Source organism: Heteronotia binoei, chromosome 8 (genome assembly GCF_032191835.1).
Source record: "Heteronotia binoei isolate CCM8104 ecotype False Entrance Well chromosome 8, APGP_CSIRO_Hbin_v1, whole genome shotgun sequence".
NCBI lineage: Eukaryota > Metazoa > Chordata > Lepidosauria > Squamata > Gekkonidae > Heteronotia > Heteronotia binoei.
In genome coordinates this window covers 39569943-39582169 of record NC_083230.1, presented here as the reverse complement: position 1 = coordinate 39582169, position 12227 = coordinate 39569943, and the positions used below count along the sequence as shown (strand labels likewise).

The following is a 12227-nucleotide window of genomic DNA, read 5'->3' as shown; positions in this document are numbered from 1 at the left end:
TTTAAAACTGGTGTATAATAAATCAGACATAAGACTACACAGTAAGACAGTGGGATGGCTATGTCAATGGACAATCCCAAACATGCATCTTCAATCTTGAGGATGAGGAAAAACAACTGAGAAGGGAGAACTTTGTAGTGGGGAAACCAAGTGTGAGCACAGGGTTGAGAACTTTAGTCTCCCTGCTGCTGCTGTGCTTCAAATTCCTTCCTCCTATAACTTTACTTTTAAAAAAGGCAACGACATCAAGCAATACATTTATTTATAAAATTTTATATGCTGCCTTACTCGAGCTTGCTCACAAAGTAAAAACTAATAATATAAAATCACTAAAACAATAACACAAGAATGATCAATAATTGTAATATAGTGGGTTCAATGCACAGAGGAGATGCGGTTGCAGTGATCATAGCTCTTTATTGAGTTACAGCATGGTAACTAGTAGCTAAAGAAGACTTTTTAACTGGGCCAACGCGGCCAACTATATACAGTACTGGTTCCTACGCTAGAATGCCATTGGATCGTTTGAAGCAGCTGGGGGCTTCTGATTGGACCCAGGCAGTAGGGATTTTTATCCTACTGCCCATTGTTCTAAAGTCCCCAAGCTCAGTCTTCAGGGCTCCAATGAGCCAGGCAGGAACACTGGTAAAGGAATGTAAACACGAGTCCTCATACACAACATCCCTCCCCGCCCCCATCTGCAAGTTCCAACATACAAAGTCTCTCAGGTATGCAGGTTTGTGGTGCTCCCATGTTGACCACCTGGGTGCCGGGGTAGGCAAAGCAGCCGCAGGGGCTTGTCCCGAATCTGTGGCTTCAGGCACAGTGGATGGAAGGGCGGGCAAATGCTGGTGTTTCAGCCGGCATCATGGGATCCTCGGTTGCCATCAACTCAGCCTGGGGTGCAGGAGCTGGATCCTCAGATCCGGCTGGCTCGGTTGGTTGAGGTGGTGAGGCTTCTGGCTGACCAATGGGGCTGTCGCCGTTGACCTTGTTCTTCGGAAGGGTGCGAGACCTCAGCTGGCCGATGTGACACCTAAGGGTGAAACTGCCTTCTGTGCTTACCTCATATGAAACTGTCCCCAGAACCTTCGCAACCTGGCTGGGACCCAGGTCAGGATGCCTGCAAAGCTCTTTGCATAGATCAAGTTTCCTGGAGCAAATCTGCAGGGTGCCCAGAGCACATCAGGGAACTCATGTAAGTCCAAGGTTCTGTCCATATGCAACCAGTCAAGGAGGGTGGACAGCTGCTGGTCCATTAAGAGTTCAGCCGGGCTGTGGCCCGTGGTAGTACAGGGGATGGCCCAGGAGGAACTCTGCAAGGCGGGCTTCCCAATCCCTGTGGATGATGCGGCAGAGGGATTCCTTGGTGGTCCACACCATCCATTTCGCCTGGCCATTCGTCATCAGGTTGAAGGGCGCGGATCTGATGTGCCTAACCAAAGAAATGAGACACTTGTTGGCGAACTTTAACACAGTAGCTAGGATTCTTTTGGTGCAGAGATGGAAATATCAGGAAATCCCCACGAAAATACACTTGGCGGGAAAAATTCTGGAAACAGCAGAGCTGGACTTTTTATCCCCAGCTGTTGGCTGGGAAATCTAAAGAAGCAAGAAAATATTGGATGAAATTTTATGCCTGGTTAGACAACCAAGACTCTTAAGATTCTCTGGTGTGAACACATTTTTCCTTCTTTTTTCCTGTATTTTATATTATAAAATTTACCTTTACTGGAATTGTCAAAATTACTAGATAATTTTAACAAAAGGTGTATACTATAAAATTTGAAAATGGATTATGTACAGCTGAGACAAAATAATAGGGGACAATTTATGTAAAGAAAATATTGTAGAATTAAGCTTGTATTTTTGAAAGTATTTTTATGCAAAATAACACCAGAATGTATTGTGCTTTTTATTTCCCTATTCCCCATGCCTATCTTTCTCTGAAACTAATAAAACTTTTTGAAAATCCAAAAGTTCCCCAGAAAGGCGAACCTCAAGAAGTTACAGCATTTGAAATTACTCTTGCTCTTATCTTCTTAGCTTCAAGGGCAAACAGAGAGACTCTATAGGGCACATGAGCATCATTGTCAGATAACAGAAATATAATCTTTTCAGTTTCTGAATGTGCTTTTAAGGAGGTTAGTACTCCAGACAGAAATTTAATTCTGGGGGCAATGTAGAGTGGACAGGATAGAATATAATGGGGGAGATCCTCTATCATAGATGAACCACAAATGCAAAACATTGTTCTGTTGGGATGTGGGAATATCGAACAGTTAACAGAGTTGTTTGCATAGTCTGAAAGCGGAGAGCTGTGAAGGATGTTCTTATGTTGAATCTGGAGATACTAACCAGGTATCGGGATCTCAGATGATCAGATTTGATTAGTCTGAACCAGGGGGCTACTTTAGATTTTAGGATTAGAGAGCAATCTAGCAACGCATCTGAAAAAAAATCCAATCCTTAAATTGAGAATTGTCATTTTGGGCCCCTATGAAATCATCAGGGATAGAATAACTCTGGATAATGTTGTTGAGGTATCTAGAACGCCTGTGATCTTTTGATAGTAGAAAATTAAATGAATGGCAATTGAGGGAAGTATGATGAGAGGATTTACTCCCCCCCCCAATGTTTTATTATAGCTAGGTGTACCGGTGCTCTTATGGAAGGGAGTCCTGTTTCAGCTCTCATCAAGGCAGCAGGAGAGCTCCTAGGAAGAGCAAGAATTCGTCTTAGGAATTGATTCTGGATTACCTCCAGACTGGATAAAATATTCTCATTCCACCCCCATATTTCGACACCATACAAAAGATGTGGTAGAACCTTGCTTTTAAATAATTTTAGTGCTGGATCTATCAAGCATTCACCCGTTGTATGAAAAAAGTGGAGAACTGACCCAGCAATCCTCAGTGCTGAGGATTTTACCAATGCCAGGTGGACACTCCAATTCAGGTTACCCCCAGGTATTTAAAGGAGCTGCATTGGTTAATTGGATTGCCTGCTATACTCCAGCAGAAGATTTTGGGCTTCTTTCTGAAGACCATGACTTTAGTCTTTGCATGGTTGATCTTAAGGGCTTCATCATTACAGTATGTCCCTAGACGTTGTAATAGCCTTCTCAGACCTATTTCGGTCAAGGATATTATAGCCATATCTGCACAAAGCAAGATTGAAACTTTCTGATGTCCTAAAGTTGGAGGAGTGAACTGGGGACCTGACAAGCTCTCTGTGATATCATTTATATATAAATTAAAGTAAGGGGGCCATCACGCATCCCTGCTTGACTCCCTTACATATAGGAATTTTGTTAGTCAGGGAGCCTGAAGTGCCCACCCTAATTTGTGCAGAGTTGTTACTGTGAAGCTTGTGGAGCAGGAATAATAGATGCTTATCGATGTTCAATTTAGTGAGCTTAGACCATAAGCGGGACCCATCGATGGAATCAAACGCAGCAGCTAGGTCCACAAATGCTACAAATAGTGTCTTTGTGGGGCCATTTATGCCTGAATAGGCCAGCTGGGAGAGAGTTTCGCAGTGGGCGATAGTTCCAAGGCCTTTTCTAAATCCTGCTTGTGCAGGATGAAGGACTTGCTCCTTGGTCACCCAATCCTCCAGTTTTGATAGCAGATGTTTGCTATAAAGCTTTGCTGCAATATCAAGTAAGTTTATAGGTCTGCAATTTTGTGGATCTAGTAAATTGAATTAATAAATAATACAATTAATAAAAGCAAGCCAGGGGAATAAAAGCGGCAAAAACACAATATCTAGCAGCCTAAAATTTGTTCATTTATTAGAACATTTATATTATGCTGATATTAATAAAACTGTCCTCAGGCTGATATTAATAAAACAGATGATAAAACCAACTAAAAAAGATGGAACACCTCAGTTAAAAGCCTGGGGAAAATATTTTCATCTGATGCTTAAAAGGACAGTGAGATGAGCCAGAAACCGGGTGTATAATAAATCATAGGGGATTAAACAAAGAGGATATTTCCATAGGCAAAGCACCACCACTGAAAAGGCTCTGTTATCCACCTCACCACTACAGCCAGGAGGTACAGAAAGGGCCTATAATAGTTCCCAACATACAAAGAATCTACATGCTGCTAAGTAAACATATTATATATTCTTTGGATAACAACACTCCTTAATATTAACGAATTATATGTGAATTACATACTGTATAATATGTACATTAATTCTTTTGTTCTTTTAAAAATTTGCAGTCGGCCTCATGCATCCTTATGAATCCTAAAATCATTAGAACAGATGAGACTTTTGGAATACCTTTATTGCTGAAGACTGATCTGAAACTTTGGTGTCATATTTAATGAACAGAAGAAAAGATTTTTTAAAGTTAGAATCTTGGCCATTTCATTGGGGCCTGTCGCATAAGTGGGTAGCACTCCTGATGGCTGATAGGCTAGGATTCTGGACTCTGTACCTTATAATTTATAAGATGCTTCTTCATTCCTTCACAATGTGAATTATTTTCCAAGACTTCACAAGAAGATTCCTGTTTCCTTGTAAAAAGGAATAATACGTATAATAAACACTGTAACTTTATTCCTTGTGCTAGAAGTGTAACTTATTCTTGAATTCCATTTGTGAGTACGTCAATGTCAACTAAATTTTGGTTAGTACCTGAGCATCCACTGTTGGTTACTCAAAATGTTACCTTGTGCTATGCATAGTAGTAGGAACTTTCTGCTTGTACAGAGTCTACTTTTTCTAATCATAGTACCAAATTACAAGATAAATCTTTACCTATTGTTTTTACAAGCCAAATATTAGATAGCCAGTGTAGTGGCTGCAGTGAGAGACCCAGGTTTGAACAGCATTGTCTCCTGAAGCCTAACAATGGTATTCATAGTTACATTTCTCTAGCTTTTGGGGGTGCTCATACATGCATTGGTTCTATTCACATATGGATGTCTCTCACTCTATCATGGATGGTCACTGGGTAATCTTGGAACAATCATATGCTCTCAGCCTGAGCTAACTCACAGCGTTGTTCTGAGGATAAAATGGAGGAAATGAGAACAATGTAAGTTTCTTTCAGGGAGAATTGTAGGGTGAAAAGAAAGTAAATAAAAATAAATTGGACAAATGCAGAGTAGTTATTTCTGGTTTAATACAGCATTGAACCTACTCTTGAGCAAATATTTTTGATGTACCTACACAGTAGATGAGGTTGAAAGATTTTTTTTTTTCTCATTCAGAGAACTTTCCCCAAAGCAATGGAGATAAGAAGTGGGAGGATACAATGGTGTCTTTGTAAGATGCAAGGGAATTTTAAGTGGGAATCTCCAGGAAATTCATTTCAGTATACATCACTATTGAAAAAGTCTAAAAATTGATGTCATTTTAACTGAAAGGAAAAAGTATGAATAAGCATAGATCTTGCCTTTTGAAGGAATTGGCATACACACATCATTCCATACATTTCTCCTCAGCTGTGTAAATGGATAGATTCATTTTACTGCTGTTGGAGTCATTTCACAAAGGCCATTCTTTGTTGGAAAGAATACACATGCTGGTTTCAAGAAAGAGAATATATTTCATCGCTAGAGGCCATACTTTCAGGATGTGTAACTTGGTGTAGCTTCATTGGTTTCATCAAACCAGCCCAGTTTACAGTGACAATCCAATCCTGTACAGACAAAACCGTTAATGTTTTTATATTATTCCTCAGGAGAATCAGTTACAGAGAACTGATTTCCTAGCCCCCTCCCTTACCACCAATGGGAGAACAAACAGTGGCGTGAAAAATAGAGAGAATGAGAACCTACAACAACATACTTCTTCATCTGTGGAGAAATATGGTGACAAATAATGTGGAATGGATCACTTGCACATAAAAGACCAGTGCCATCTTAAGCAGAGTTACAGTCTTCTAAAGCCATTCATGTCAAGTGATTTAGAAGGGCATAATTGCTTAGGCCAGGGGTGTCAAACTCATTTGTTATGAGGGCCGGATTTGACATAAATGAGACCTTATTGGCCGGGCCATTTGTATCATAAAATGTAATGCCAAGCAGCAGACATATAAACTTTATAAAGGGCACAGACACACAATTAAAGATTTTTTTAACTTACAATAAAACATGCTTAAAATATTAGCACACTTGCAATATTTTGTTTTACAGTCTCTGATAAATGTCACCTCTTGCTATGAATTATTGCATCAAAAACTGCAGACAATGTCTGTGCTGTACCAGTATTGAATATGTGCTGTTCAGGTGTACACATCTGTAATTTGCAAACGTACTTTAGATTCACTGACATTCATTACAGATATCTCATGGTCAATGCTTTGAGCCTAAGACCCAGAGGAACATGAAGCAGCTGGACACTGTGAGCTTTTGTACATAAGTTGCTTCACGCACTAGTCAAGAACATGTGAAGACACCATGGCACAGACTGAGGGCTATGTGCTTGTCTACAAAACTATAATTTCCCCCCAGAAAAATGACTACAACTAAAAAAAAAATACAACTCCCTCCCCCCCCCCCCAAAAAAAAAAAAAAAAACTACTACAAGAACAGAGAGACAGCCATATACAGTGGTCAGTGTCAGCCTACTATCTGGGAAGTCTAAATTCAAGACTCCCAATAAAAGGAAAATGTGAAAGGAAAATTAAGGAAAATTTGCTGGGTAAACCTGGGGTGGAACACACTCTCAGCCTAATGGTGATATTTCTCTTCTAAGTAGTTCACATGCTTTCCTATTGAGAAAGGCTGGAGGGCATGAGTACAGTGAAAAAGAGGAGGGAAACCCAGTTACACCCATAACAAGCCCAACAAAACTCTCTCTTTCTGTCCCTCTGTAGCAAGGCAAAAAACTCATACCTTCACTAAAATGTTGCTAGTCTTAAAAGCACTCTTTGTAGCTCTCCTGATGGTAGGGACTGGCAAAGGAAGATCTGGCTCTTTCTTTCCTTCCCTAGGGCACGAGGAGGGGGAGAAGTTGCAGCCATTCATTAGAAGGAAGAGAGGCTTGTCTCAGTAGCTCTGCAGGGTGATTAATTGAGCCTGGCAAACTTAATCACCCAGCAGAGCTATAGAACCAAGCTCCCTCACTGGCTGAGGCTGCTCCTCCCTCTTCCTCCCTTTGGGAAAAGGGAGGGGGGAGAGGGAAAGGCTGCTTTGCTGCTCTGGCCTGTCAGGGAGAAACACAAAATGGTGACCGAAAAAAGCAGGCAAGGGAAAATGAAGCAGACAACAGCCAGTTGCTGGAGGGCCTGATTGGAGCCCTCTGCGGGCCTTATCCGGCCCGCGGGCCATGTTTGACACTCCTGGCTTAGGCTGATAATGGACATAATCTAATGTCTACAGCAGAATGAGAGACATTCATGTGTGAATAGAACCAATGCATGTATAAGCACTCCAAAAAGCCACAGAAATGTAACAATGCATACCACTGTTAGGCTTCAGGAGGCAATGCTGTTCTGTGCAGGGCTGGCCCTAGGGCGCATGGGGCCCCAGGCACACTTGCTGCCCACCGCCCCCCCCCCGTAGCGCCTCCTCCTCCTCCCTCACCATTTCAGTGCCCAGGAAGGGACAGTGGAGTACTGGGCTTCCTGGGCTCTTTAAAGGCTGCCCCCCCCCCACCGATCAGCAGGTAAAACTGGGACAGAGGCTTGCAGTTTCTATACCGGCCCCCTGGCGCAATCATAATCAGTGCGGGGTTGAGGCAACAGCGGTGGGAAAGACGAGCAAGTCACTGAAAGAGCGGCGGCCACCTTCCTCCGTCCTTTCTGGATCATGGGGAAAGGGAGAAGGAGGCAGCATTGATGACCACTCTTTCAGTGGCTCACTTGTCCTTCCTGCTGCTGCTGCCCCCTCAACCCCGCACTGATTGTGATCGTGCTGAAGGGCCAACATAGGAGTTGCAAGCCTTTGGTGCGGTTTTACCCACCAATCAGCTGATCGGCAGGGGGGGGGGGCAGCCTTTGAAGAGCCTAGGAAGCGCAGCGCTTCACTTCCCCTTCCCAGGCATTGAAATGGTGAGAAGGGAGGGAGGAGGAAGCTGGGGTGGCAAATAGGGATTTGCCGGGGGGGGGGGGCCGAATTCAGTGCCCCCGCTCTGCCAGCACCCTAGGCAAATGCCTAATTTGTCTAGTGGGTGGGTCGGTCCTGGTTCTGTGAAGATGCTTAGTTCATCATCAGTGTTGATTTATCTGTTGGAAGAGAGGGGAACCCAGACTCCAAAGAATGACATCATGATCATATATGACTGATTCCCGCAATTCTCTCTCAGAATTAAGGATTCTTCAAAAAGGATTCAATTTTATATATTGTTGCTTGGGAGTAGCTTTCTTTGAAACAGTAAGGCGTCTGCTACCAGTATTTTTAAAAGACTGTATTTTAATAGTTTAATAATAATATAATTATCAGTATTTTAAAAAGAACTATGGAAGACTACCTTATTTAAAGGCAGGCACCGGCAGAAATTAGCGTCAGAATGTCACCATTGCTGCCAGATTAAACTAAATTATGAATTTTTAAATACATTAACGGGTTTTTATGATGTTAAATTTAAGTTTTATTGTAAATTTAAAGTTTTTATATTTATTATTGTATATGTATAAGATGTTGTTAGCCGCTCTGAGCCTGCCTAGGCGGGGAGGGCGGGATATAAATAAAATTTTACCTTACCTTACCTTACCTTTAAATAATATCTGGCAGCTCTTATGTTCAATTTTTCTCTGTGCGGACAGCATGACAGATCCTGATACCACTGCCTTTGTTTGTCCTGTTTGCCCTATTTTACCTGATTGCCCTATTTTACCTCTTTTATCCTACGCCAAAGGATAAATGAACACAAAAAAACCCATAAGAGAAGCCATGTTGGATCAGGCCAATGGCCCATCCAGTCCAACACTCTGTGTCACACAGTGGCCAAAAAAATTATATATATATATATATATATATATATATATATATATGTATATATATATATATATAAAAGTACCTCCTTTTATCTGCTCTAACCTGACTGCTCAGCAATTTCATTGAACGCCCACGAGTTCTTGTATTGTGAGAAAGGGAGAAAAGGACTTCTTTCTCTACTTTCTCCATCCCATGCATAATCTTGTAAACCTCTATCATGTCACCCCGCAGTCGACATTTCTCCAAGCTAAAGAGCCCCAAGCGTTTTAACCTTTCTTCATAGGGAAAGTGTTCCAACCCTTTAATCATTCTAGTTGCCCTTTTCTGCACTTTTTCCAATGCTATAATATCCTTTTTGAGGTGCAGTGACCAGAATTGCACACAGTATTCCAAATGAGACCGCACCATCGATTTGTACAGGGACATTATGATACTGGCTGATTTGTTTTCAATCCCCTTCCTAATAATACCCAGCATGGCGTTGGCCTTTTTTATTTAGTGAAAAGGTAATATATACAAAAAAATTGCTAGACTTATGCCACCTTAAAGCCTCACAAGTGTTTGTCCTAATCTAAGATTTTGTGTACTAGAGCCCACTTAGGATGTGTCAATCATGGTCTTTCAGCAAACAATGGTCACGATGCATTTTCTGTGCTGGGGGCAGAGAATGCAGCCATATACAATGTGTATAACATTTATCGGATTTGTTTGCATATTAGTTTTCCACTGTAGATGCTGTCTTCTGGAAAACCTTACTTGAGAATGTTTGACATGATTTAATGAGGGAGGGGCTCAATGGGAAAGGAGCACAACTTCAGTAACTGAGGATTTAAAAAAAAAAAAAACCCTCGACATTTTAGAGTATTTTAATGTGCGATTTTATGTTGCCTTTGTGTCCTCTATCTGGCCTCACTCTAATGGGGCGGGAAATAAAATGTGAACGAGAGTGAGTCTTGAGTCTGACTACGGTTATAACAAATTTCGGAATCCTTTCTCTTATCCCGCCTCGTCAGAAAATCGCAAGAAGCTGCGGAACGCCGAGTGCTCATCTGTCTGTGAGGGAAGGTAGCGCGAGACTCCTCCAATCACTGGTCAGGTCCCTGCCTCAAGGGGGCGGGCAGAGGCTTTGATGTCGGGCGTCCCGGGGTGCCCACAGAGTCAAAGCGAAGCTGGCACCCTTTCCTTCTTGTGAGGCGCGGGAGGTAGAAAGCAACGCTGGAAGGTGCGAATGCTTTTCTGCGGAAAGCGGCAAGTACCAAGCGCAGGGCCAACAGTTTTCGCCAACGAGACGAAGGAGAGCCAGAGCGTGAAGGAAGGGAGGAGAGGCAACGAATGCAGAAGGGGACAGGGTGGGCTCCGGGAACATGAATAAGCCGCGCACTTCGCGGACGGCCCAGCCGGCTGGCGGATCTAGCCGCTAATGCAGCGCTGCTGAAGGCGAAGAACACGGCGGTGGCGGGAGAAAGGGCACAGTTTACCTGGAGGTTGGCAAGGAAATCATGTGGAGTCTCGAGTTGTTGGCGCGGATGTTTTCTCTCCTCTCTATTCTCTTCGGGAGGACGTGGGAACTCCAGCTGCACCCCAAGCAAGGTAAAGAAAAGGAAGCAGCCACAAGCCCGCAACTCCGGCGTGGAGGGAAGTGCATCGCTCTTCTCAACGCCTTGGGACTCCCGGGGGGCTTGCAAGCTTTCGAGGAACGCGGCAGCGTAAACTGCAGCGTGGGCGTGAGACCAGCGCGCGTGCGCGATGGGACGGGGCGGGCAGAGGCTTGCACGTGCGGTGGGAAAAAAAACGCTTGGTGCTGTTTGGGCTTCGTGTAATTTCTCCCAGAGATTTCTGGGCTTCGGAGTTGTGCTTTACGGGTCACGTCCACGTAGGGTTGGCAGGCCTGTGATGGAAAATAGCTGGAGACTTTGGGGGTGGATCCGGGAGAGGGTAGGGTTTGGAGAGGAGCCTTAGCATGGTACAATACCATAGTGTCCGTCCTTCAAAGCAGTCATTTTCTCCAGGTATCAGTTGTAGAAGCGGGAGATCTCCAGGCCCCACCTAGCAACCCTATGTCTACATCTCCTTAAGCCACTTTTCTTCACAACAGATTGAATTGCTGTTAGTCACTGAGCAGTACTAAAAAACTAGTGGTTACATCCTTAAAAGCAGGTGGGTAGCTGGGTTGGTTTGAAGCAGTAGAACAAAGTTTGACGCCAGTGGTATCTTTAAGACCAACAAATTTTATTCAAGGTACACACTTGTGCACAAAAGCTTGTACCTTAAATAAACTTTGATGCACACTTATCCACATGTTTAAGGTTTAAACAAATAGCAGGAATCTGCCCAGCAGAGACCTCCTTTAAAGGATGGAAAACTGTTAACAGTGGTGGCATTTGAAAATTCATTCACAATAATTTTTGCCTCACCGTCCTAAAAATAAATGAGACTATGGAGTAAACTGCAGACACATTTCTACATAATTGTTAACCATTCAGTCTTATTTAGCTCTTGGCGATTCTGTGAGCCAGCTCTCTCCACGTTTTCCAATCTTGTACTGTTGCTTTTGAGTTGTTCCATACTCAGGTTGGTGTAGACTTTTATAGTCTAGCCACCATGTTCTTTGGTAGCCTGGTTTCCTTTTGCCGCTAACCAATCCAACTGTAATTGCTTTTTCTAGTGAGTTCTTCCTCATGACATGGCCAAAGTAAGTCAGTGGTTTTGTGATTTTTCTTTCCAATGGCCTGTCTGATTTTTATGTGCTCCAATACTTGCTTGTTTGTCACTTTTGCTGTCCAAGCAATGCACAGTAGCCTTTTCCAGCAACACAGCTACATAATGCACTGTGATTATTATAACTCCACAGAATTGGGTAAACCAAACTTTTCAACAATGTTCACACTTTGTTCATTGCATTAAGAGTTAAAGTGGACAAAAACACATTGGTATTGTTGAAAATATAATATGGGTGCATGAAACAAAAAACTTTCAAACTATTAAAATGCTTTATTTGTGTGTGGTAAACTTATTAAATGGGAAGTGCACACTTTGAATTTTTTAGTTGCCCAGTTGCAATAATTAATACTCCTGCTTGACTGTTTAATTCTGATTTTAGTAAATGCTGGAGATGCAATGAGAATATTGGCACCTTCTTGCATATATGGTAGAATTATTCAATGGTCTTAAGTGTTACTGTGTTAATATTTAAATATCTAAGAGATTTGATGTAAACAAGTCAACAAAACCTGTAATTTTGACCTTTTAGGGATTCAACCTCCACTAGTACAAAATAAATACAGAATGTTGATGCTAACAACCTCTAGGTGGGGCTGGGGGATC

The 12227-nt window shown here is 42.5% G+C and overlaps 1 protein-coding gene and 1 long non-coding RNA gene across 2 annotated transcripts in view; one reads left to right on the top strand and one right to left on the bottom strand.

Moving 5' to 3' along the window:
- Positions 1 to 245: 245 nt before the first annotated feature.
- Positions 246 to 10651, bottom strand: LOC132576107 (uncharacterized). Its single transcript, XR_009555735.1, has 2 exons — positions 10382 to 10651; positions 246 to 1435 (listed from the first exon to the last, which is right to left on the bottom strand). It is a non-coding gene; the product is annotated as an uncharacterized LOC132576107 (long non-coding RNA).
- Positions 10029 to 12227, top strand: part of ADAMTS20 (ADAM metallopeptidase with thrombospondin type 1 motif 20) — a 149097-nt gene continuing 146898 nt past the window's right edge. Inside the window, exon 1 of the mRNA XM_060244939.1 lies at positions 10029 to 10493. Coding sequence (XP_060100922.1) covers positions 10403 to 10493 — 91 coding nt within the window. The 5' untranslated portion in view covers positions 10029 to 10402. The remainder of the gene's footprint in view (positions 10494 to 12227) is intronic.